Genomic DNA, 21319 nt, shown 5'->3' on the forward strand with positions numbered 1-21319 from the left:
TGATGATGGTTACAATAGCTTTATTAACTCAAAAGCATGTCATGATGCAACTGTAAACCTACCTGTGCCCACCCCATATGAATCTGCAGGTCTTGAACCCTACCCATCAATCTGAGTTTCAAATTCATTTCTGAGTTCCTGCTAGGTGTCTCCTTTCACGTACCCCGCCGATATCTAAAGCTCGTCACCTCCCAAACATAATTTACCGTTTTCCACTCTTTGCAGTGCGATATTTACAACTTTAAAATACCACCCAAGTCGGGAGAGTGCACCTCCCACGTCTAATCATCTGGTTTTTTAATCTGAAGGCCTCTCACGTCTGTCCTCGACACGATCCCTTTTCGGCAGTGCTGGGCTGTGGGCCTTTCCGTGACTGGCCTGATTTACAGCAACAGCTTCACGACTCGGATCCCTGCAGGAGCTCAGTCTTGCTTTCCGTAAGCTCATCTTCCACGCTGTTAGCAGAATAAGCTATCAAAGCTGTAATTCTGCTGTCAGCAAAAGTGGCCAAAGATCTCATAACATTTAAAACCGTTCGTTTAGTGCAAAAAAGCACACTCTAAAACAATATGTTCATTATAGTCCCATGTTTGATTTTTTCAAATAATTATATATATTATTTGACTTTTTGACATCTATGCTGCATGTGCCTGCCTTCCCCTGCTCCCACCCCCACTCTTGTACTGTGGGAGGGATGGTGAGAAGGGGTGAAAGGTCAGGGCTTCTTTTTCCTGTCCAATCACCTTGCTAGCTTTTCACACACTCAGTGTAAGAACCTCCCTGCTGCCGCCACCTTGGCCAATGGGGGAGACTCCCCCGGACTCCCAACTGTTTTACAGTAACAGGGAGATGAAGTCTAAGCGTCTCTTTGTGGCAGACAAGGCCCTGTGTGACCTGGCCACCCCATCATCCCCCTCTTGCCTGATCTCCCCACCCTGTTTAGGGAGCAGTGGTTCTCAGACATCAGGGTCCATCGGAACCTCTAGGCCCCGCCCACAGAGGTGCTGATTCCACGTTTGCAATGGGGCCAGGAATTTGCATTTCTAAGAACTGATTCCAATGCTGCTAGTCTGAGGACGCATTTTTAAAAATTATTATCATGATAAACTATACATAATAAAAAGTCTACCTTGTTAACTACCTTAAGTGTACACTTCAGTGACATTAAGTACATTTACGACGCTGTGAAACTATGGCCATGATCACTTTCAGGACCTTTTCATTATTCCAAATATACTCTGTACCCATTAAACAGTAACTCCCCCTTTCCCTCTCCACCCAGCCCCCAGCCCCTGGTGAACCTCTACTAAGTCTTAAATTCTAGATGCCACGAATAGTGGAATCCCTTGTCAGCACTGGGTGGTACTAGCGTTACAGATTTTGGGCTAATAGGTGTGTAGGGGGATCTCGTTTTCATTTGCCTTTTCCTTGTGACCTATGAGAGGGAAGATTAATTTCTTTTAAACTTGTTTGCATTTAAAAAAAATAAACTGGTTTTCCATGATATGTTCCTAATGTCTGTCAAGGTCATCTCCTGAGATTAGACAAACGGTAAAGTGAGTGCATTAAAGTTGGAAATAAAAGTGTGCACAAGTCCTGACGGGGTGGCTCCGCTGGTTGGAGCATCGTCCTGTGCCCCACAGCACTGTGGCTTGGGTTCCCAGTCAGGGCACATACCTAGGTTGCAGGTTCAATCCCCAGCCAGGGTGCTTACGGGAGGCAAAAGATCAATGTTTCTCACGTTGATGTTTCTTTCTCCCTCCCCCACCTCCCTTCCTCTTTCTCTCAAATCAATAAACATATCCATGGGTGAGGAATTTTTTTTTAAAGTGTACACAAAAATATGTGCAAGAATAAAGGACGCAGTGTTATTTTGTCGTCCACCCTCAGTGACCAAACTCCACCACAGACCCTTTGCTGCCGGGTGGCTCTCTCTGTGCCTGGAACGGCCTCTCCCTGAGCTCTCACCCCAGCCTCCCTTACGCCTGCTTCCCGACCCCTTCCTCCTAGGGCTCCAGGCTCCCTCCAGGGGCACTTCCTTCCCCGTGCATCTAAGATCAGCGAAGCATCAGTTCCCTTAACCTCACTCTCCTCCTGCCCGACCTGACGCATACTAGTCCAATTCCGGCTCAATCTAACCACCTTTACAAATCTCAAAATTCTACAGTTATCAGTGTTCAACTTCACTTTGTGTGTGTCAGGCAAATCCTCTTACTAATTTTGGGTCTGCTTGCTCTTCTCCCAACTCCACTTCCTCAAGGTCCTTATTCCCTTCCTACCTGCTCCCTCAACCACCTATGCGTTAATAGCCAACCTGGCTTCCTACTTCACAGAGTAAACAACCATCAATCACGCACCGAAGCCAGAGAGTCGGGCGTAGTTTTTGACTCTTTTCCATTTTTCAATGTAATATCCAATCAGTTACATTTTTCAAATCATCTTAAGGTCTTTAGAGGAGAGACAAATTAAAAATACATGATCAAGTATTTTAAAATTTTTCTACAGCAAAATAAAGACATACATTACTAAAAAACAGGCTCTATATTAAATACATTAAAATATTGGTCATTTTATAAATAAAATCATTATAAACACTAAGTACGTAATACAATTTCCAGTATGTGGTTACTTATACAGAGTTCAATGATTGATTTTGAAAATATAAAAACTTCACCTTTGTTCTAAAAAACATTTAACTTAATATTGCAAAATTACCCAAAGTTAAAAAGTGCTTCCATTTTGTTCCATTTTCAAACCTCATGTAGTACAAGAGCATATCTTCAAAAAAAAAGATGAATCAGGGCACACTATTTTGTCCGTGAAGACCTCAGTCTTTTCCGGCAGTGGGAGAGACTGGGCTGCTGGCTGAGTCACCAAAGGCAAAGCTGTCGGCCACCCAGAGCTCTGGCGTCCTTGCTCCCAGATCCGGGGCCCTCTTCCCCGGCTCACCGGGTGCAGGGCTCTGTCTGTGCCTTCTGGTCCCTAATTTGGAAAAGGCTTCTGAAAGAATTTTGATATTTAAATCCTATGCTAATACTGAAACTCTTCTCAAGATTGATAAAAATTTTGAATTTTATGCAAAAAGTCATGAATCTGATTCCAAATGAAAACAAGACACTTCATTTGGTCGCTTGATTTCGTATCTCTTGTTGAGGTAGGGTGATGTTCTTCCTTTTCCAAAAACTGTCCTGTCTATACAAACGGCGGCTGTGCTGGGAAGGGTTCTAACGCCTTTTCCGCGTTCTTCCAGTTGTGGAAATTCTCTCTGTACCATTCAACTGATAGGAGAGAAAACAAAAGCCAAAGATCAAAATTAAAACACTAAACATCAGTGAGCCAAAACTGACTGGGTTCCGGTCAGTAAGAAGAGTCTTGCCCAACAGTCTCCCGGCGGGCAAGGGCGGTCTAAAGACAAAACAATTCGACCTTGAACTAACAATCAGAAAATGTTTCATCATCTGAAAATTCAGATTTAAAACTCAACTGTTTTTTTTAACTTCAAAAGTATTATATTGAATTTGCTGGTATAAGTATTTAAGACATTCTCATTTTAAGAAATTCAGGGAGAAAGGCAGATAAAGTCATTTATACTGGTTTGAAAGTTATAGGAAATAAGTGTAATGTTTCATTTACATAAATGTAGAGCAACACCACATCACAGGCACAGTGAGATAATCTGAGTTTACCTCAGTTAATAAGTGAAATTATTTTATCTTGCTGTACCAGCATTGAAGTTTTTTTAGTTAAAAATAATCTTTTAATTTGCTTTTTAAAATGTAACACTAGTATTTTGTATTTTAAGCTCTGAATCAAGACTTTATGCTTGAACATATTTTTTCTCATGAGTATGTTTCTAAATAGAACTTTAACGTACATATACTTATATACACTTATTTTAGTAGATATTCTGCACATGGTCAATCTGCTTCCTATTTAATATAAAAAGACTTGACACTATATATTTCATCAAATCTAAGATGTCACTTAAGATGGACCACAGTTTTACATACCAAAAAAAAAGCTGCAATACTCTTAACACGTGAGTGATTGTAAAACACATACCTTTCAAGGGTATGAAAAGAATAAAGAATGTACACCTGAGAATCAATGAGCCAGGAATCTGAAAAATGCTAGTAACATATAGGAAGACTGATCAGAAGTTAATCTATGAAATTCAAGATGCTTAGGAAATGTATTTCTATTGTTAAAAATATATTAAATATAACAATCTGAAAAGTAAAAATGGTTCATCAAAATATTCCACTGAATTTGTAACGTTCTAAAAATAAACTACTTCTTTTTAAAAATTTTTCGAAACCCTCTACCCCCCAGGGGCCAATTTATAACATACTCGTTTTCTTTATTCCTTCTTCCCAAGGCACTTTGGGTCTCCATCCTAAGCCGTGTATTTTCTCTGACTTCATTGGATATCTCATGTCATTCGTAGGTCTTGGAAAACAAAACAGATTTAAAATGACAGCATGGAAATATATTTGCATATCTGAATATTATGAGAAATAACGTGTCCATGCATCTTTACCACAATTCAATTAAAAAAAAATTCTCCCTGATAACATGATCATAGAACATTTGTAAAATAAAGTATTTATTTTTAAGAAACTAGCCCTGGCTGGTGTGGCTCAGTGGACTGAGCGCCAGCCTGGGAATCCAAAGGTCACGGGTGTGATTCCCAGGGAGGGCATGTGCCTGGGTTTCGGGCCAGGCCTCCAACTGGTCGATGCTTCTCTCCCTCACTTTCTCCCTCCCTTCCCCTCTCTGTAAAAATAAGTAAATAAAGTCTTTTAAAAATGTATCTATAATCCCAGAGACCTAACATCTCCACGGCCTGTCCTCTTATGTCAGCACAATCTGGCATGACTGCAGTGGGTAACACCTAAATGTTTCACGAATGAATAAATAAGTACATACACACTTATTAGGGCTCTTGTGTTCCATACCCTGGGCCGGGCACTTTGTATTTATAATCAAACCTTAAAATTCTTTGTAAACAGTGAGATGTTATTTTCTCTAATTCACACTCGAGGAAACCTCAGCCTTGGAAAGGGTCAATAACTCTCTCTGTAAACCACAGACCTAGCATGTAAGAATGTTACACTTTATTCTTACAACATTTGTAATCATAAAAATATTTTGGTAGAAAACTCAAAACAAGCCAACTGGTTTGGGTCCATTCCCTGTATTCCGTAATCCTGTAAGAACCTAAGGTTCCACAGTCCTTCCCCAGTGCTGGCACTTGCTACTCACCTGTCACTGACATAATCAACCCAGCTTTCCATTTCAGACTCCGACTTGGTCTCTTTGATCTGTCAGAAGAGAGAAGGCTTTTGAGTTCAATTACAAAATGAGACCAGAGAACGATGACAATGTCCCTGGCAGAGTCAAGGGGTGAGAAACCCAACCTGTCAAAGCCGCGGAGACGAACAGCGTCTCAGTAACACCACTGGTACTTTATGACCCAAATTCTGCCTAAAGCTCATTTAATACACGTTGTATACTATGGCAGAAAATACACTTTTTTGGCTTTTGGTGATTACTCAGTGTGATGCTGTGATTTATAATAAGAAACATACGCTCAGTTGTCCCCGTTCCTGACAGAGCTCCCAGAACCCTCATGATTTCCTAAGTGATGAGACAGTCTTTTTGCTGTTTACGGCAAGCCCCTTTCAACCACACTGGAGTCCACGGGAGTTTCTGGGAGGTCCACAAGGACGGGGGCTATTTTCCTGGGGAACCAGCCATGTGATTAGAGGGACAGAACTCAGCCCCGCCCCCTTCACACCCGGGAGAGGAGGAGGGAGAGGGGCAGGAGGCTGGACCAGCCTCCTGCAGCCAGTCAGTCAATCATGCCTACTCGGAAAAGCCTCCACGGAGAGCTCCCAGCCTGTTAAGGTGGGGGGGGCACGCCCACGGAGAGCGTGCACACTCCACGCCCCTTCCCTCGTGCCTTGTCGCCCTTACGTGTGTCCTCCATCTGGCTGGTCCTGAGTTACAGTCTAATACACGGTCTGTCTGGGAAAAGTCCAGCCATTGTTAACATAACGAGAATGGGAGACATCGATATAACCTGGCAGCCAAGGAGAGTGGACTGGAATGCACACGTGTGAACAATGACTTCACTGCACTAGTCAGTGGGGGTGGTAGATGCCATTGAGTGAGCATGTGCACTGTGCGGCCATCACATTCAAAATGACTGAGCAAGTACAGCAATGAATCAGCATCCAATTTTGTGTTAACCTTGAACATTCCTCCACAGAAACTATTCAAATGACTAAGAAGGCCATAGCTATGGACTACTGGTGATTGGCAGCTTCATCCCGACAATTCCCCCCACTCAAGCATCACATCTCATGCAGTTTTTTGGTGAAACATCAAATTACCCAGGTGACTCAGCTCCACTACAGCCCAGAACTAGTGCCCTGTGACTTCTGGCTTTTCCCAAAACTAAAATCACCTTCAAAAGGGAAGGGAGTCTACTCTAGACCATTGGTGGCACTCAGGAAAATATCATGAGGCAACTGATGACAATTGGGAGAACTGTGTGAGGTCCCAAGGTGCCCACTTTGAAGGGGACTGAGGTGTCATTGTCCTACGTGCAACGTTTCGTGTATCTTGTGTAAGACACAATAAATGTCTCTCTTTTTCATATTACATGGCTGGATACCTTCTGGGCAGACCCCGTACACCAGTAATCTAGAAAGTAAACTGTTGCCCTGAGTTCTGTGAGCCACTCCAGCAAATCACCCCTGGTTTATAGCTGCTGGTCAGGAGCACAGGGACAACCAGGTGTCACAACTGGCATCTGAACCGAGGGCAGTCTTGCAGGGCTGACTCCACAACCCCTGGGGTCTGGTGCTGCCTCCAGGCAGGTAACATCAGCACTGAGTTAAACTGCAGGACACCCTGCCGGCACCGGATGAGTGTTGGATGTGGAGCACCCGCACTGGGAGCATGGGACACTCCGGTGACAGTGCAGAGGAGAACGAGCTTCTCAATGTGCTCAGTCTTCCTGTCTGCTGAGTCCTGAGGTACTCCATCACTGACATTCAGGAACCCACACCTGCACTCACAACTACAATTGTTTATATATCATTTCGTTGTTCTTTGGTTTTAGGGCACAACTTCACATTTCTGAAATTGAAGTATGTCTTTTACTGGGAATTTTTCCCCGAAACAGCTGTTGCTATGTGGGCGCCAGAACCTCGCATGGCATCTCGGCACCCAGATGGCGCACACAGCGCTCTTCAACCGTTTCCATCCCGTGGGACACGCAAACTAGTAAGTAAAATTCTGCGGCACAAAAAAAATACATGATCCTTTTTACTGGTCTGACAAAAAAACAGGTGTGATTTTGATTCATTTACACTGGACAGCTATTGTTGTGTTGGCTGCTGTCATGTTTTTATCCCACAATCTAAGGGGAAAGAGGTCTGTGCCCCTGACTAAACAGTCAGGGGCTACACGCTTGAAAACCGTTGTGGCACACCAGTGGAAAATCGCTGGTATACGTAGTTATAAGTTTTATTTCCCAATCCTCGCTTCTCACCAGAATAAACGGAAAACTGTTGTTTTGACTGAAGCAGTGACCCCTGCCACTGAGACGACCCTGCAACGCTGCCCTGAGGCGGCACTTACGCACCAGCTGGATGAGCTCCTTGGCCAGCTGCAGCACCGACATCTCGAAGTTGGTCCCGATGTTGTAAATCTCACCGGGCTGCCCCTTTTTGAGGACAGTGAGAAATGCTTCAACGACATCGGTAGCATAAAGAAAATTCCTTGTTTGAAGCCCTGATCCATGAATGCAGCTAAAAAGGTTAAATAAAAGGGAGTCATAAAACGTAAAACATAAGCTCTCCTAAGCCAGAGCAAGGCAACACCTGGGTGCAACTCCAGAAAAGACAATTCCCATGGCAACCCTGGAGATCTTTTACTGAAAAGACGCCGTCCCCACTTTTCTGAGTCTCATCCCGAGTTCTTAAATGACCTCTGGCACCCTCAGGGGGAAATGGCAAACATGTAAGTGACCCCTGAGAAATATTTTCTCATCAACTGGATGCCTTAAATTCATTTTGAAGAAATATCTACAGTTCTATGAATTAAATCTTTTCAAAAAGTCATATAAAGATTGATGTCAAATATTACACGATGAGTAAAAGTTCCAGGATAAATCATTTAAGCACTAAATTTTTCCGTCACTATGTATCCCCGCTTTACCCTCTTCATCCTCCCCCCACCCTTTCCCTCTGATAATCACCATCCGTTCTGTTTGTAGGTTGGTCTGGGGTTTTCGTTTTTGTTTCTGCTTAGTCCCTTAAGAACTGAAATTATCTTAGTAAATAAACTGCAAAGATGAATTACAGATTATACTTATTTAAAAAACTCGCCCTGGCCGACATGGCTCAGTGGACTGAACACGGCCCATGGACCAAAAGCTCGCTGGTTCGGTTCCCAGTCAGGGCGCAGGCCTGGGTGACGACTGGGTCCCTGGCTGGGGAGCTGTGAGAGTCAACCAATGGGTGTTCTTCTCTCACATCGATGTTCCTCCCCCTCCCATTCTCCCTCCTTTTCCTCCTCTCTGAAACCAAATACATGATTTTTAAAAAGTAAACTATTACACGGATTGTAGAATGAATTCTTAAATTTGTTGAGACATCCAATTCCATGGCCTCCAACACCAAGACTTATGATTTTCCAGAAAGACTGTCACCGAATAAGTAACAACATCAGAAAAACATCTTGGTACAAAGGTAAATAATAACATACCATTTCCTGTTGTGTTGTAGTAAAGATATAAATTTTGGAATAACCTAAAAGAATATTTAAATATCATTTCAGACTTTGGGATTTGCTAATGCATATTTGCACTCATAAAATTAAAACATTGTTATTGTTAAGAAATATACATATAGATACATTTCAATTCTTAACAGCAGTTCAAGAAAAACCTATTATAATTTTGATAAGTGAAAGAACTCTAAGATGGTTTCCTATTTCACAAAGCAAGTTAACTGTTACGAAAATACTAAAATACATAAACATGTTCCACTGTTTATACTGTTTTCAGAAAAAGTCTTTGTGAACAATTGCTTTCATCACAAACCTCACTTCTGTGTTGATTTTTACAAGAGCAGGAATCTTAGTTATTGCTTTACATATAACACCTACTCAGTAAGTGCCTGGGAAATTAAAGTCTTTAAAAAAGACTATTCCAGCGCTTTGGATTCAAAGGAAATTTATGTTAAACAGAGCGAGATAAATTACTAAATTTGTAATAGACCTGTTGAAGACACTGTATAAATTAAGTGAAGCAGATATTACTACCAGCAGATCACGATAAGGGCCCTTTCCTCTGGGAAAACAGGTGAGCGCGTCCAGCTGGGAAGCGAAAAGCCCAGTCTGCAAACTTGGGCAGAGAGAGGGCACCGGTGACTCACACGTGGTTTAACGACACGGAGCCGGGCGTTCTCTTCCTTCCCCCCGCGTGTCTTTACTCACTACTCGTGCGGCTCTGGAGCCCTATTTTCCGAAATGCCCTCGGAAGTCACTGAGCCTGTCTGGGACTCCGGGGACTGGAGTGACTGATCTGCTGTGTGGTGTCTGTGCCCACTTGGAAAGGCTTTATTCCACGCTATCATCCCACAGCCGTGGGGTCTAAGAAATGTCTGCACAAGCTTCCCACGCCACTCCCTGCCCGCGTCTCCGTTCTGCACAGCTTGACACACGGGTCTGACTGCAAACCGGAGTCTGAACTGTGGCCGGGCGGCAGCGAGGGCAGGGCTCCCCAGTGCTGGCGACTCCCACAAAGTACAAGGCGTTCTCACGCACATCATCTCACCGGACCCTTCAAAATCCTGCTCAATATAATTGCTACTCCTCAATTTAAAGGCAATGCTCAAAGGGCCCGAGGTCATGCCAGCTAGTTGAGTATCAGGTTGAGACTTAAGCTCAAATCTTCAAACTTTAAACCAGGAAGGTTTACATAGGTCTGCAGGTGACCTATGTAACGTTTATAGATTACATATCATTACTACATGAATTCTGAACAAATGACCGAAGAGAGGTTATTACAAGCAGTAAGTTACGATCACTGATGAACACTAAATTCAGAAGTAAAATGTACCTTTTCTGGGTACTGATGTGGTCCATAAACATTGCTGCTTCTTGTGATGACAACTGGAAACTGAGAGCATTGGACATTGAGATAACGGAAAGGTCCCAAATAATGATTACCTAAAGTTAAAGCTTTAAAATATGGTACTTCTGGCTGAATAATTCCACACACCCCAAGGCTAGAAGTGAAGGGACTTTTTCTAATGTAAGGCTCCTGAAAAGTCAGGAGACAATGGGATTCAGACAACGGCAGAGGCTCCAAAGGGAAGGAGGGGAATTTTTCCTTTACTGGGATAAGCGGAGGATAAATACAGATGAGGGCAGGTTTCTAAGTTTGCTATAAGAAAATCAAGGAAATTTGCAGCTGGTCGTTTCAGAGACTACCTCTAAGACTCCAGGTTTGGTTAGATGTTAAACTTCAAGTTGGCTTTCCCTGTTGAACCAACTCTTGCAAATAAAAAACCTGCCATGAAAAGAGAAAAGGACCGATGCTACTGGAACACAGAAGGCGAGCGACCCGCCGTCAGCCCTGGGCTTGCCTCTGGGACCCAGTTCCGGGGAACTCCCGGGGAAGAGCAGTGCGGGGCCCAGCGTGGGCGTTCGAGTCAGTGACTCGGGTTGGTTAAGGCTCTCACACCGACACTACAGAACCTCCCGGGGAACACATCTCCCACTTACGAGGAGCCAAGAGAGGTGGGCCATGCAGAGGGGGGCACACAGGGGTGGGGAAACTGCCCTCCCTCTGTTTGCCTTCACTCAGAATGGGGCTTTTCACTAGAGCTGAAACACTCGCCCTGTGACTGAGGAGGAAAAACACTCTCGTGTGTGTACAAATCAGTCCTTTAAATGGTGAACTGAAGAAGCAGCACATCCTACTTCACCCCCATGGCATAGAAAACCAGTGTTTTAGAATTCCTTAACATATAACTTTTCCCAATATGTGTCCTCTACTCTAGAAATAAAACATTGCTAATGCTAACTTCAAGTTTCATCACCTAAGTCCAAAGAAAAATGGTTCAAGAGTTTTTAAATCAGTTCTTACCTTATATCGTTCCCAGTAAGACTGTACAAAGCACTCAGCAGCTGCTTTAGAGGATGCATAAGGATTTGTTGGTTGTTTGGGTGAAGATTCATCAAATTCCTAAATTTAATAAGATAAATTTAAAGGTAAGTATTACGCACACTTTCTAAGTAGAAAAATCAGAAAATATTATTACAAACTTGAAATGTTAATCACTGTGTTAAAAAACATTAATGAGCCCCAACTACATGCCCAGCATTTTTCCAAGCACTTGAATGTACTGCAGAGTAACCTATTCAAAGTTCACAACAACCCTGGAAGGCAAGAGCAGAAGAGCAAGTGTGAAGGCCCTGCGACAGAAGTGTGTCCAAAGGAACTGCCAGGAGCTTCGGGAGAGGGGAGAGGAGTGGGAGATGGGGCTGGGGGCTGGAGGGAGGCCGGCCCCAAAACAGTAACAGAGTGGGAACGGGGTGATGTCATGACCTTACTGACATTTTAAATATCATTCTGGCTACCGTGTCACTTCTGGTGTAGCGTGGCAACGTACAAAAAGGAACAAGACAGCCTTATAAAAATGGCAAGGAGAAGTGAAAACGGCTGCTTCTCGGGATGGGACTGTGGATTGGAAAGTGGTCAGGGTCTGCTTTTTCTCACTGTAAGTATTTTCAAACCACTTGATTCTTTTCGCTATACATGAGTTTTGGTAAAAATAAAATAATTAAACAGAATGAGGTCACTTGCTGACCACGAAAAATGTGAACTGGAAAATGGAGCCATCCTTTTGCATGAAGAGAGCGACATCCACGAACGACCAGGAGCGGAGGACAGACCCCGTCCCACGGCAGTTGCATCTCACCCCCGCACGCGCCTCCAGGCCGTGTGCTGCAGCCTGACGCCCACGTGCTTTGGCCCGAGGGAATAACAGTCACCGTGTATGCAAGACTGGGACCCAAAGAAGCAACCGGCTGCTCTCTTGTCAAATCACACACACGCCTGCACCCAGAGGACCGCTGTGGCCAGTGGGGCGGCACCACCTGATCGTACTGATGGCATGATGGAAGGCCACTTGGAGAGCCCCACGAGGGTGTGCGATCGGAGGATGGAGAAAAGCCCAGAGCAGGTTTTACTAAGACAGGCTTGTTCCAGGCTCCACGGGAAGCAGGGGGAGTAGATGTGTTCTGAGCTCACCTTGTCAAGGCTGCCTCCGTACACTTCATCTGTGCTGACGTAGATGAACTTCTCCACTCCGGCTTCATGAGCGGCACTTACCAAAACGTGAGTGCCGTAAACATTAACGTAGGTAAACTCGAAGGCACGTACAAATGAAAGATCTAAAAAAAGAGAAAAAGCTAGAACAGTTTCATCCAAGGAACAGAACAAACACCAGGGTTGATAATAGAGAAGTCAAGTTAAAGTGTCTAATAAGGTCTTTGTGTTACTTGGGAGGCGAGCAGAGGTTTCGACGGACTTTGGGCTTTGATAAGCTAGTTACACATGTTCCAATTTCTAGGGAAGCCACTCACAGAATACAGGCAGAACACATAACTTCCGAGCTAGCAGAGGAAGAAAAACGAATAAGAAAAGCTCCTCAGTCAAGTCCTTAAAAGAGCAAGCAAGGATTTTTTAAAGGTATTTTTTTAAAGCTGTAGAAGAATTATTTTAAAAAGCAGAGAAACAGAACTGGTGAGAAAAATAGAAAGCAGGTAATAAGATGATAGGAATATATCCAAATAGGTCAACAAACTCAGTGTTTAGAGTAACTACCAAGGATGGTGAGAATAGATTAAAAAAAATCCAAACATAAGTTGTTTGTAAGACACACAGCTAAACCATAAAGTCAGAGGAAGGTTAGAAATAAAAAGATAGGAAAAGACACATCATAAAGATAATACCAAAGGAGAGGTGACACAGCTACACTGATGTCAGACAAAACTGACTTCAAGGAAGTTGACGTTCTTCCTTGACGTTACCAAGGAAGAAAGATCATTCCATAAGGACAGAAAGTTCAATCCATCAGAAACAGACGGGAGATTTGGAGACCATGGCTAGCCAACTCAACACAACAAATGCGTAATCTCAATGTACCCAACATTTGCAGATGACACATTCTTTTCAATACTCATGAATAGAGTACATGTGGGCAAGAATGTTCATGGAAGTATTGCTGAGAACTGCCCAAAGTGTAAACAATCCAAACGTCCATCAGTAGTGGAATTGATACACAAATCGTGGTGTATACTCAGAATGAAATATTTTTATGTCGCCGAAAATGAATAAATCACACCTACACTCAACTAGGTGGATGAGTCCAGCTGGATGAAAAAGCACGACCAGAAAACCTCCGTGTTATTTTTTATGTACACTTTTATAACATTTTAGAAACAGGCAAAACCTATCCTGTTTTGGAATAAACACACAGACAGCAAAACTCCAAGAAAACCAAGAGAAATGATAATTCTGAAGTCAGGTTCAAGCAGCAGTAGTACTACAGCTAAAGAGGGTTCAGCAACATTCTGTCTTTTGCTTAGGCGATGGCTACGTGGGTGTTCGCAGTATCAGCATTCATTTAATCTTCCTTCTACATTCTTCCGAATATTTACACTTCACACTATAAAATGCTAGACAAACTATGAGAAGAATCTCAGGTGCACAAAAAAGTACAATGATATAATGTTCAAATGTGTATCCAACGCCCAGATTAAAAACAACAACAACAAATACAGTTTGGACGTCCGTCGGCCCAGAAGTAATCGCTGCGCTGAATCTGGTTAAACTCACGGTTTTAAGAGAGCAGTCAGGGCTGTATTTCAACCTCCCCTAAAAGAAATGTCCTGAAAAACAACAGTTATCTCGATGGCACAGTGACCGCGGCTTGTTTTCCGGTGGAGTGCGGTCTGTGCTCTCTCTGAGACGCACACACAAGTACCTACTCGATCCACCCCAGGACTGCGCTTTGACGTAGGCTAATCAGCCACTGGAAGGAATAATTTGCCCGTCGTAACCGTAACACAAAACGACGCTTACCTACATGTGTCTGCGCCGCAAAGTGCAGGACCATGTCTATTTTCTCCGTTTCAAACAGCAGCTTCACAAAGGGAGGGTCACATATGTCGCCCTACATGAAAGCGAACATGAAAACACTGAGTTTCATCGCACACGCCCATTCGTAAGAACCGTTTTACTGCAGGAACAACACAGAAAAATGATAAGGAAAGAATTAATTCTCCCCTCCCCGGTTTAAGAGAGCATATCTTAAAAATTCAGCTGAGGGGTCAAGTAAGTATGGTAACAAATGATGCACCTTTTCAGCATCCTAGGATATAAAATATTCAATTCAAAAAATTTGTTGCAGATTAATGCCTGAAATATTTTATTATGCACCAACTACTACTAAGGACTTGCCAGCCTAAGGTCATTAAGTTGACAGGAAATTTTTTATACATATTTTCAAAAATTTGAGATAAACACTACTGAAATATATTTAAAGTAAATGTTACAACTGGAATGACATTTTAAAAAATCTATTTAATCACAACTAAGTAAATCTATGAGTACTTTTGTTATATGTATAGTTCCAAAAATATGTATCCTCAAAAACCCTTTGGCGACTGAAGGAAACTCTTTCATATGGAACAGAATTATGAAAAGTATTCTCAGTATATTCTTTAAAATTTGTGATTAAATGAATCACTATAAAATATAAGTAAAAATAAAGCATAGGATAAATAGTTGCACTTGCCATTAAAACTCCCCTCTGCAAATGAATGACCTGGCTCTCTGGTCTTATACTTTGGATTCTTTTGGGAGTGGCTGGTAAGAACCAGTCTTCCAGAAGCAATGAATCAACTCTTATGGGAAAAGACTATGCTACAGGCTGTATGGGGGGCTTTTTTGCTGTTGCCTGGCCTAAGTCACCCCCCACCTTACACCAGTCTTTTTAAATCCCAGCAAGGCCTTATTCAGAAGGATAGTGAGGACCTAAAAGAATCCCAAACCATGTAAGTTCAATCGGCTACTCACAGATCTGGTGAGACACCAAAAATCACACGGAACTTTGTATGTGGTGTAGCTCTAGAGCAGGTGGTGCTCTGGAAGCTGACAGGTCTTTAATTAGCGTGCTTTCCAAGCCCGTCACACAAGTTTGTAAGGAGGACACAATATCTGAATGACTAAAGGCTCAGTATAATAATTATACAAGAAACTATCATACCTGTACAAATTTGTAGTTTTGTTTGTTAGAAATGGTTTCAAGATTCTTCAAGCTTGCACAGTAATCCAGCTTAAAATATTGAAGGGGAAGGGAGAGTGGAGAAACAACACAAAAAGAGGTGATAGCTTTTCCTAGAAAATATCAATTTATTATAAAGATGTTCTGATTATAGTACAAGAACATGTCTTCTGAAGGTGTTTGCACTTTGGATTTTTAGATGTTTCTAATATATTAAAGTAAAAAACAAACAAAAAATATAACTTGTTAAGGTTTCAAAACAAAAAAAAAGTTACTTGTTAGAAACCTCTCCTTTAAAAAGTTTTTCTGCCCACATCTGCCTCCGGCCCCCAGGGGCTAGAAAACTTGACCATTCCTCACTGGAAGAACCAGTGCTTGAAGACAATTACCTCTGTGTCCTACATTAGGACTCATTACACTTTTTCCTGAGTAACTGCTGGTAGGTCAGTGGAGACGGGGGAAAAAAAACTACAGTCCATCATGCTAAGGCAGGTAAAAATTCCCAAGACATGGATTATCCTTTGACTATACATTTTTCCTATTACATTTTATGAAATGAAGGTGACTGACTGCATCCTGTGTTTAAAGTAAAAAATTCACTGACTACCAATCAAAGCTTTCAGACTCTCTAGGGAGACTCCAATTGTTACAGAAAAGTTCTCAAAATTATCTAGTACTTTTAAAAGGCGAAAGATTTATACGATCTGAAGAGAAACCAGAGTATATCTAGTACTTTTAAAAATGTAACTTTCAGTGCATGAAGCTCATTTTTATAAAACTCACCTTGTCTAGATTTATGATCATATAATTTGGATAATCTTCTACTAAAGAGACAATCACATGCGATGCGCTGTAAGAAAAAAGTGTATCTTGTTAGTAGAAAACTTAATGATTTCCATAAATTCTTAACTGTTACCCTAAGCCATCAAGTATTATGAAACTATTCAAAGATACCTTTACATCTTTGCAAGAAATTTAACTACACTGAATAGACACACACCTACCCTTTTCACTAACATGGTCCTCAGTATTAATATACAAAGCCTTATATTCCCTTTACACTATAGAGAAGAGTGAATTTACTGCTCCTGGGTACAAGAAAAAACTAGTTTAACGAAATGATCTGTCCATGCATGCTTTGAATATGGGAGCAAAGCAGGATGATAAATACAGTGGTTGGTGGTTAGTGCAAACGGCTATAACATGCCTTTTCAGACTGTAGGTATAACTATGTAAAAATTAAGCTAGTATAGGTATAGGAGATGTCTGTGTCCATAGTAATCGCACTGCAATTGCTAGCTTTTCATACAAGAATTTGATGACATAAGTCAGGTGCAGGGCAGAGCGCAGGTCTTAGACTAAACCTGGTTTTCAAGGCTAACAGCTGATACCGCCCTGAGTTGGATATCCACAGTGACTCCTAGGTTTGGGTTTCAGAGGACCCTAAAGTGGAATGACAGGCACGGCTCAGTGACATGATCCACCAGATTTTACTATATACACCCAACAAGCGCAGGATCAAGAGCAGCCCCTGGACAAATTACAAACTCGAGTTTGTACCTGATAGCTCTTCCACAGTGTTTTCTAAAAGTACCCTTCCTGGACCAGCACTATCACCCCTGTATCACCCTTTTATGTCCATGCTCTTGCTGCCATTAAGTCAACCTTGCCAGCCTGATACCCTCCTCCAAGTCACTGTCAGATCAGAAGAGATTTAATGTGCTAATGGGCTGGGAGTGGGTAGGGTGGTGGGAGAGAGGACTCCCATGTTCCTCTTCTTCCACTAGACATTGGAAGAACTTCTTGTTCATACAAATGCATTCAGCCATTCAACAATTACTGAAGACCTTTATAAAATGAGCCAGACACACTTCTTGGTGCTGAAAGAACAATAGTTTCTGCCCTCATTCAGTTTACCACCTTAAGTGGGGTGCAAGCAATAAATAAGTAAACATGATACATAGTACAATTTCAGGTAGTAATAAGTGTGTTAGCAGGGAGAGGGGTATTTTAGATAGGGTGGTAAGGGAAGGCCTCTCTGATTTGGTGATGTCTGAATTGAAGGATGCAAAAGGGGAAGCAAGTGTGAAGGCAAGAAAGGAGGAAGGAACTTTGTATGCTCCTGGGACAGCAAGGGGTCATCAGTGTGGCAGGCACAGAAAAGAAAGGGGTAGACTGGCAGGAAAGCAGATTGGAAAATAAGTGCCTGGGCACTTGAGGGCATGCCCTTTCAGGGCATGGGAAAGAGTCTCGATTTTAGTCTAAGTCTGATTGATGCACTTTCACTTAATAAACACTGACTTGGAAGGAACAGAAGCACTATGGCCAATCAGGAGGCTACAGTAGTGGTCTAGGCAAAACCAACCACCCACCCAATAACGTGGGCCAGGGTAGAAGGGGAAGGGAGGTGAGGAACGGCCGTGAGAATATACTTTGGAAGCAAGAAGAGAGGACTTGCTGACTGCGGGTGGAAGAGGGAAAGGGGCACAAAACGTTTAGTACCAAGAGAGTATTTTTAACTCAGCTGAATAAATAAACGTCTTGTCGTGCATTAAGACCCTCCCCTTATCAGGCACCCAAAGCTGGTCCTAAGTTGCCTAGAGCGAGCAGAGCCGCAAGAAAAGGTTGGGGTTTCTGGGGAGCCACTACTCGGCTAGCGACGCCGTTACCTACATGAAACCAGCACCCCCGGTCACCAGGACCCGCTTCGCAAAGCTGCTGGGAGGACCCGGGGGATCCACCCCACCCGCAGCCGACATCTCCCGCCTAAGCACCGCTTGGCACCATAAAGCCACAAGTCTCTGTACCGTAGGGAGAGTCCACCGCGACCTTTTACGACGGTCGCTGTCTCCCGGACACGTTTACTAGAGCCGGCCGGGGCGTCTTCCGGAGCGTCGCTGATCTATCCCCGCCCATTGGAGGGCTGGGCCGAACCTTCCGCAGCGCCAGTGCGCAGGCGCAGCCGTGCTGCGCTCTCCCGAGTCTCGCTCGGGGCAATTGGGGGTGTCTGGAAAAGTGGGCTTTGGCACGTTGTCCAGGAGCGTGTCATCAGCATGAATTAGGCTTTACTTAGATGCACAGATAGTCGGAGTTATGAATGATTACCTTCTTTTACTACAGCGATCTCCACAGTCATGGACCAGTTGTGTTGAGAACGCCCAAGGAGTTCTCTTGCAAAAGTATAGAGATGGGAGGTTGGATTAGCCAAATGACCAAATTTCTCTGTTGTTGTTACTATTATTATTACAGATGTTCTTTAGATCCTACCCTCACATTTTTGTCCTACTGTGCCCTAGCCTCTACTTGCTTTTCCCTGAATTCGCCTCTCATGCTATTTCCTGTAAGCCTGGCTGCTGTTTCCCCAGATGTCTGCCTAGTATTTACCCTTACTTCAGTTCTCAGCTGGAATGTCACCTATTAGAGAGTCCTTCCGTGACCACCCAAATTAAAATAGCAAACGCTACTCCAGCCCTGCCGAACAGCAGTTAGGAGAAAAATAACTGTTTCTCCACAACAGTTATCAACATTTATGTTGAATTACCTATTGTCCCTGCTTCATGAGGGCAGAGGCTTTGTTTCCTGATATAATCCCAAAGTCCTAGGACCAAGCCTGGCGCAGAGTAAACCATCAGTAAATATTAAATAGGTGAGTAAAAATCTTGTGGTTCTTCTAAATAATGTGTTAGCAGTGCCTAAAACGAATGGGAATACCCAGATATATAGAAGAGTCATTGGTAACTTTTGGTGTGCAAATTAGTAATAAATATTCAGAATTCAAATGTACGTATCCTATAATCCCCAAGATCTATGATATATAATGTAGGTAATTGCAGAAAACACAGGTATGTTGATTGCCGAATTGCTTGTAGTGATGAAAAATGACACCGTATAAATGTCTACTAATACTGTCACAGTTTTTAAATACAAGGAGTGATATATAGCCTTTTAAAAAATGTACCACCATAGAATGGGGACCAAATTCATTGTAGTGGGTACTTAAGGTTTTATATGACCAGACCCCCCCACCCTTTTTCATCTTCCCAACTTGTCCCGCTCCAGGCAGGCCCCAGGATGGGCGTGTGACTCACCCTCCACCAATTGAAGCCTCTTCCTAGGATCTGGAATTGGACTCACATTCTAGGATAGTCTGGTTGCTCTTCTTGAACTCTGAGGACCCACACATTTTGGACTTGCTGGTGGCCACGTTCATTCAAATAAACTGAGGAATCAAAAAAGCCTGTTTTCTGTGAGAGGGAAAAACAGACTTCATAACAAAGAAAGACAAGAGACAGTAAAAGAGGCCCCACAGTGTTCAAGGCCCATATTCTGATTTTTTTCTGGACCAATTTTATTCCTTTTCTTGGCTTGCAAATACCACATATATTTGCAAACACGTGACTGAAAGGACCCATCTAAACTATTAACAAGGGTTACCTTTGGGTATCAGGTATAGGCAAGGAAAGGAGAGAATGAGGACTTGCATTTTTATTTCGTATAATTTTGACGATGGTTCTTTTCTAAGCTACATGAATTACTTTTATAATTAAAATATAATGTAGTTTTTTAAAGTCTCATAATATTAATACCTTCCATTTATTCCTGGTCTACCAGAGATACAGAAAATGCTAGCTATATGATAAGAAGTATTCCCTTAAGCTTTCTTTTTTCTAAAAGATGAATTTGCTTCTATGTAATAAAACTGGTTGTCTAATGAAAATAATTTGTATACACTTATTCATTAAATAATTTTAAGCATCTACTCTTATGGAGACATAGTCTCTGACCAGTTGGAGTTTACAGTATAGTCAGGGATTCACATAAACCAATAAACATTTAAAATACCTTTGTGGGTAAGTGCCTGTAAGGGTAGGGAAGTAGGGGCCTTTTCCCGGGGCATCTAGCACATGCTTGGTGGTTTGAGAAAGGGCTCTAAAAGAGCCTTGAGAAAGAAGAGTAAAGTAGAGACAGGAAGGTGGCCTGGAGATTGAGTAATAGGGTAAGACAAGCATTCCAGCCAGAGGGATCTGCCAGGGCTATAAGCCCAGAAGCGAGAACTTGGAGTGTTCAGCTGACAAGCAGTGGCTCGCTAAAAAAAAAAAAAAAAAAAAAAAAGTCGAAAGATGGACATTTGAGAGGCTCCCAAACCGTAACTCAAGAGTGTGTTGTGTACTAAAAGCAATCGAGAACTTTTATAGGAAAGTAATGCAGTCAAACTGCACTTTCCAAAACTTTCTGTGTCTCTAGGGATGGGCTGTGTATAGCCAACTGGGGAACATGAACACTGGAGGCAGGTCAGTTGCCAAAGGCCAAGTAAGATTATATGTTATTGCGACCTGGAGAGGACAGTGGCTGCTGCTTCCTACCATCAGCGCCCAGGAGAGGCGTTAATAAACATCTGTTGAATTGAGCAAACGGGTTGCCGCCTGTAAGAGCTGGGGGCATCGAGGTAACTCTCAGCTGTCTGGCCCGGTGGGTGATAACGTAATTCAAGAAAACACAGAACCTAGGAGGAAAAAAACCGATTGGACAAATCCAGTTAACTATCTTTGAGACGTTAAAGTGGAAATGTCCAATAGGCTACATCGGCACCTAGTGCTTTTCGACCGTTTTCCTCTCTTCACGAGAAATGGTGCTGCCGAGGGTTTATTAGTTCTTTCCGAAACCCACAGGCTTCTGGAAAGTGGAGAGCCCCAGCAGGCACTCCCACGCATGCGCAGTGGACCGCGACGGCAATAATTTTTCCGTAACCTGAAGCAACATCCTCCTAATTCTCCGTAGAAAAAGGCGGGAACTAGCCAAAAGGCGGAGAAGTGATGGGGCGCTGGCCTCCGCACGTCCCGCCCATTTCTTCCTCTGATTGGTGGATGTTCTGGGCTCGTGGCGGAGACGCCCTCGTCATTGGCTGTCCAACTCCTGGGCGGGTCCGCGGTGCGGTCGTGCTC

The 21319-nt window shown here is 43.0% G+C and overlaps 1 protein-coding gene across 2 annotated transcripts; it reads right to left on the reverse strand.

Annotated features, from left to right (window-relative positions):
* Positions 1–2365: 2365 nt before the first annotated feature.
* Positions 2366–18261, reverse strand: TGDS (TDP-glucose 4,6-dehydratase). 2 transcript variants are annotated; one of them, XM_053665618.1, is made up of 12 exons: positions 18185–18261; positions 16161–16227; positions 15360–15428; positions 14174–14264; positions 12338–12480; positions 11171–11269; positions 10139–10198; positions 8782–8825; positions 7658–7823; positions 5266–5324; positions 4352–4449; positions 2366–3278 (listed from the first exon to the last, which is right to left on the reverse strand). In XM_053665618.1, exons 2-12 carry the CDS (start codon positions 16179–16181, stop codon positions 3193–3195), a joined length of 936 nt encoding a protein of 311 aa, XP_053521593.1. In that variant the 5' UTR covers positions 16182–16227; positions 18185–18261; the 3' UTR covers positions 2366–3192. The 2 variants fall into 2 exon arrangements, with proteins under 2 accessions (XP_053521593.1, XP_036988370.1); XM_037132475.2 differs by having other exon boundaries at positions 18051–18244.
* Between the last annotated feature and the right edge of the window lie 3058 nt (positions 18262–21319).

This window comes from Artibeus jamaicensis, unplaced genomic scaffold (assembly GCF_021234435.1).
Source record: "Artibeus jamaicensis isolate MK-2021 breed Jamaican fruit bat unplaced genomic scaffold, CSHL_Jam_final contig_415, whole genome shotgun sequence".
NCBI classification, from domain to species: Eukaryota; Metazoa; Chordata; class Mammalia; order Chiroptera; family Phyllostomidae; genus Artibeus; species Artibeus jamaicensis.

Bases quoted from the DNA above. Each gene is read 5' to 3' on its own strand.
- TGDS (XM_037132475.2), bottom strand. From the start codon at position 18,136: ATGTCGGCTGCGGGTGGGGTGGATCCCCCGGGTCCTCCCAGCAGCTTT. The intron at 10,199-11,170 runs GTAAGAACTGAT...CAATGCTCTCAG, and splicing joins CTTACTGGGAACGATATAAG to TTTCCAGTTGTCATCACAAG. The intron at 5,325-7,657 runs GTGCGTAAGTGC...CTCTTCTGACAG, and splicing joins CCAAGGAGCTCATCCAGCTG to ATCAAAGAGACCAAGTCGGA.